Here is a 5,586-nt window from a genome sequence, read left to right on the forward strand (position 1 = left end):
AGGCCCGTTGCCCCTCGGTCCGGTGCCAATTCATTGTAATTTGAGATATTTTATTTCTAGTAATAAATATAAATCTCTGCAACTTGTACAAACACTAAAATATACTCACATCTGTTTAGGTCATGCTTAGGTCACTATTACTATGCCCAGAGTAAAGCTCTTAATTTACTGATCGACACTCAGACTCGGAGTTACTACTAATAAAACTTCAAATAATATTTTAGTATTTTGAAATATTTATTTAATTTTATATTCAAAACGGAAGGGAAATATACAGAGGGGGCAAATGAACCGGACAACAGGTCGGGGGTCAACTGACTGGGGGACATAATTCCATGGGGGCAGGGGCCAATGGGCCTAGAATCTTACAATAATGATTACATTTTCATGGCATAACGTGTAATGGTGGACCAGAAGAACGGGAACCTAACTGATGATTGGCCTAGCATATACGCCAAGTCCTTTAGTTGTGTTTTGACTCAGGTTTCCCTACACAACATGCTAACGATTGTATGGATTATATAGTAAGGAATGTTGAATCTAATCACAGATCTTTTCAAAATAAACAGTAATCTCTATAGAGAAAATCAGTAAGACACAACGCAAATTAAATGTAAAATAGAAAGGTTAATCTGAATGTAAGCCATGGCATAACGTGCAATGAATTTAGTTTACTTTTTTCTGACTATAGCAGTTAAAACAGGGATCTTCCATATTGCTTTTCCATCTTCAGTCTTCTCATTTTTCGAATCAGAATGAAGAAAAATATCTTCTAAAAAATCTTCTTTGAGGTCGTCGAGTATACACTCCAGGTGAAAGAGAAAGGTTTTAATAAAACCTAGAAATGGAACAGAGGCGACATACTAGTAATGTGAACATATATATAGTTGACGTGTTATATTTTTGTGAAGGGTCATGTTATCAAGGTTGTTAATAGAATTGGGTTTAAATATAGATATTTTATATTTTCCCATATCTCTTACAACTATTTCATCGACAGGCTATTAATCAGAATCATTAATTTGCGTTCCAATAAATTATCATATCTTATTGAATTTGTATATAGAAACACTGTTCCTTGAAAACAGATGACCATGAGTCTGCTTTCGTGCGATTAATGGTGCAATGAATATAAATGTATATGTTAGTGTACAAAACTAAAACTTCTATTGTGTTTTCTAAAATACTGATTGGCAGCTCATGACGCATAAATAAAAAATATCCATTAATTAGCAAAACAAAATAAACACTATTTACATTATTGTATAACTTTAACGTGTTATCCACTTCTACTTTGACATCAACAAAACCAGCTTTTCTGAGAATTGCAGCAGAATCTTCCGCATTCCCTTGTAGTGCATACATTTTATACTGGAATCCATGTGGTGTTAAACATAGTTGGAAAGAGTATCGTAATATGGGTTGATGTGATTAACAAAATGCTTATTAAAAACAGGTAATGGGAGAGAGAGATTGAAAGCAACTAGTTTATGTTCTTCAAATAATGTTCCATCTTCCGTCATATCACCCAAATCATGAGAATTATACAGTATTTGAGAAGCAAAACGTCACGAGTTTATTTGCATCTAAGATATATTATCATTTAAACTATTGTTAGTGTTCGCTTAAATCTTATTTCAGAAATGTTCTTTTTTTCCCACAAACAATTTGACGAATTTTGAATTATATCAAGCAACATGATTAGAACCACTGAAAATAATAAGCATGTAGGCTGGTTGCTATATGCGGGATCATGGCTGCTTATGACACACAAAGTTCAAAATATAAAAACGCCAAAACGGTTTTTGCCCTACGTAGACATAGATTGGAGATGATGTATTTAACATGGTAATCGTATAAATGCGTTCACAGCTACACACAGACACATGTGGTAGAAGGTTCGAGGAGCACAAAAACATACATCTACCCCGGAGATTGGTTTCACACTGTGAGAGACAGAAAAGTTTGTATAAACAGTGGTCCATCAGAAATACGACGAAGTTTAAACTAGTTTTTTCAAGTAATTAAAACATAATTTATACTCTCGCCTGCAGAATTAAGAAACTCGAAGTTTCATGTTAAAAGCAGAAGAAAAATAACATTAAAGACAGTGAGTCAGTAGGTCTGAAAGTGCCAAAAGAAATATATGAATTGTTGGGCACAAATCGCTACGATCTAAACCCACGTTGCCTGTTCATGGGTGAACAATCCAAAGCTTGAAAAATTCTACTTTGCAATGATAAGAATAGTCGACATTGAAGGATGAACAGGCGACGTCGCTATGACCAAAAAAAGCCAAAGGAAAAACAAAGCTAAACAATAAAAAAGGTAATGCAACCAAAGCTGATGCAATCGTAATAAATGCAAAAATACAAACAGTTCGAATCAAACACTAAGCTATTTAGATGTGTAAATTTTGATTGAGATTTAAATGATTGTGTAAATGTAATATGCATCCAAGCTTACACCATTATTACACCTAATAAAACTAGCCATATGTCATGTACGTCACTGTCAGATGATTACCCATTGCCATATCACAAAACATCTTACTGTAAAATTTACAAACCTTCAGAAACTGTTGCCATCTTGGTAACTCGGAGATAGTTTCTTGTATTACATTGAACAACATTGATGGTTTGTCGACACACATATTTATATAGCCCTCCCCGCCTGGTTTTAAGCATTCGTGGAGATATCTTAAGGTATCATACCAGTTAGTAATCCAATGCAGAGCATAACAGGCCAAAACTTTATCGAATGAGTTTTTCCATTCTGGTTTGAATGTTTCAGCAGTACCAGCATCACCAACAAGATATGCAATATTGTCAGCGTTGTATGTAGATTTTGCGATATCTATCATTGTCGGATTGATGTCAATTGCTAAAATGTGAACAATAAAGACAAAGTAAAACAAACGAACACTTGACAGGTCAAATGACACAACCTATAAATACATCGCACTCTATATGTACATTGCAATTGCACTGGGTCTATTTCAGATTGAGAATTATTTGCAATATTCAAATTGCCGGCAAAAATAACAGAAGGACATAAATATACTGCATTTGGTCATGTAAAGCTTTTTGATTTAGATCATATCATTGTCTCTTTTGACATAAAGACTTTGTAATAACAATGGTCTTCCACGGAAAGTGGTAAACAGATTAGTTTAAGGTGGTGGTTGATTAAACAAATTACTGGTATATCAAACACTAAGTCTAGACAGTACTATCTCTGCCAAAATGTTAATAGTTTTATAGGTTATAATAGATTTATGTCAATACAATTTACTTGAAATAGTAATGTTTATTTCATTTTAGGAATGAATATAAACGTTGCCAGTATTTACATTAGTCTTGCATCCAATGTACTTGATCGTCTCTAACCTGTAGTAGACTTTATCCTGGCATTTTCAGTCACCAGTTTTGTTAACTCTCCTGTTCCACAGCACACGTCTAGTAAAGTATCCGACTCTTGAAAATCCAGCTTCTGTATTATGTCGTCTGCTGAGATGTGAACAAAACGCGTTCTGTATAAAGAAAACGATATCACATCTTTGGCGTTCATGACTGGCAGTCAGATTTGATTAAAACAAGTCTAAAACAAAATCGATACCTTCGTTTTACAATATTGTAAAGATGCGTACAATATAGTAAACACGCAATATTGCGCCAACATGTGACCAACAATAGAAATCACAGCACCACGACCTGATAATTGGAAAAAAATGTTCGGTTGATGTGTTCATTATCACTTCTCAACTTTCGTTCTGGTTTCTGTCTTTGACAACGGCCAGGCTGGGGTTGCACAGTTGATAATACAATTAGCATGTGCGCTCTAGTAATGACATAACAACTAGACACAACAGATAAAAGAGCAGCACGTTTTCTTTTTGCATCCACTGTATACATTTCACTTGTACTTTCAGTGTGCAATGATGAATAGTGCCAACAATGTATATTTATATGTACTTATTAGGGTTACGTTTATCTTCCTAATGAAGATTCATCACCTACCATCTATGTACCTGAACATATATTAATATTTTGGTGAAATCGTACAACATTTTCCAGCGATAATACATAAATTTCATGTCATAATACATTGGTTTGCCAGATTCATTCTCGTATTTAGACATTATCTTTAGCTAATTAATCGTACAGGTAATATCAGTCATCATGAGGTAATGTTTTACGACAACTACACTGTGAGTGTAGATGCAGATTAAATCTTCTATTTGCAAAGATGAGTGGACAGCCGTGGCGTGATTAATAAAAGAAAATCGTTATATAGATGGGCCATTTAATAATTCAAAACAAATATTTCACCAATGTGCAAAATTATGATTAGATGAAAGTTATTTTCAATTTATGCAAGTCGGTCTAAAATACTCGATATACCACGGTTTTCTGTGTTCAGAAGTAGGTTCCAAACGTTTCATTATTGAATTCTGATGAATAGTACATACAAAAATAAGTGAAAATGCTTAAATTTGGCTAATAATTATGCAATTTAAGAAAATAACTATAAACCCAAAACATTATATTACATTATATTGTTGCAATTTGTATTTATGAACAAAGACTCATTTAAATAAGATAAGTACGTGATATATTGATGGACAAGCTGAAAACTGAGTTATTATTATGCAAATCGGGTAATTAATATACGAATATTTTAATGTAAAATAATAAGGCTTGTGCAGTGTCCTAGAAAGTCAAATGTTCATTGAAATATGATTATGAGTCTTGAGATAAAAGTGAAAAAGCCAAAAAAAATACGAATTATTTTGCTAATTAGATAATTAGTATGCACATTTTTATTAACACTAGGTGATTAGTGAGCAAATACTGTCGGCTCAACAAAAATAAACAGCAAAATAAATATGACTGTGACACATTTTTTATTTGAACGTAGCTGACACACTCGATGAATAACTACATTGTCTGTGTTAACATTGTAGCCCAATGTTTGAATCATCAGCAAATTCTTATGTCCTCAGGCTGTGAGCTAATTTTAGATTGAAGGTAGCTAGCATACACGATGAATAAGTACAATTTCCGTGTAAACATTGCAGCCCAGTGTTTGTATTTGGGTCTGAATCAACAACAAATAAGTATATCTTCAGGCTGTGACATTATTTTGGATTGAACGTAGATGCCGTACACGGCGTTACCTGGGAAAACTTGTGAATGTGTTGATCACTTCTCACCTCAATCGACAAGATCTTTCAGGATCACTCAGGCTTCTTTATTTAACAAGAGTCAGACAAGCGACCTTACTCACTGTGGCATCACAGGTTATCTATACAATTAGCATGTGCGCATGTACGCTGAACCATTGACAAGGCAATTGGAATCTTAATTTAGTATAACGGTTGACAGGGCAATAATATTTCTCTGTGATGCCAGTGAAGAGTTTTCGCTTGTATCTCCATACACTTCAAAAGTACAATTCATTTTTGAATTTGTTCTTTCTAAGGAGGTGTTCTTTTACATTTTGCAACGTCTTTGAATTGCTTTCATTGTGATCACAATGCATATATTTGATTCTGATTATTAATGTTCCTGGTCACAAACATTA

At 33.8% G+C, this 5,586-nt stretch overlaps 1 protein-coding gene across 1 annotated transcript; it reads right to left on the reverse strand.

Annotated features, from left to right (window-relative positions):
• Nucleotides 1-218: 218 nt before the first annotated feature.
• LOC146735474 (uncharacterized) lies at nt 219-5,290 on the reverse strand. The gene is made up of 5 exons (XM_085506102.1): nt 5,216-5,290; nt 3,390-3,532; nt 2,570-2,883; nt 1,258-1,371; nt 219-838 (listed from the first exon to the last, which is right to left on the reverse strand). Exons 3-5 carry the CDS (start codon nt 2,861-2,863, stop codon nt 773-775), a joined length of 474 nt encoding a protein of 157 aa, XP_085362228.1. The 5' UTR covers nt 2,864-2,883; nt 3,390-3,532; nt 5,216-5,290; the 3' UTR covers nt 219-772.
• Between the last annotated feature and the right edge of the window lie 296 nt (nt 5,291-5,586).

This window comes from Saccoglossus kowalevskii, chromosome 12 (genome assembly GCF_978046115.1).
Source record: "Saccoglossus kowalevskii chromosome 12, keSacKowa6.1, whole genome shotgun sequence".
In the NCBI taxonomy this organism is placed as follows: domain Eukaryota; kingdom Metazoa; phylum Hemichordata; class Enteropneusta; family Harrimaniidae; genus Saccoglossus; species Saccoglossus kowalevskii.

Excerpts from the sequence above, each read along its gene's own strand:
- LOC146735474 (XM_085506102.1), bottom strand. The coding sequence starts at position 2,863 with ATGATAGATATCGCAAAATCTACATACAACGCTGACAATATTGCATAT. Across the intron at positions 1,372-2,569 it reads GATGGCAACAGTTTCTGAAG|TATAAAATGTATGCACTACA; the intron begins GTTTGTAAATTT and ends CATGGATTCCAG. Across the intron at positions 839-1,257 it reads CGTTAAAGTTATACAATAAT|GTTTTATTAAAACCTTTCTC; the intron begins GTAAATAGTGTT and ends TTCCATTTCTAG.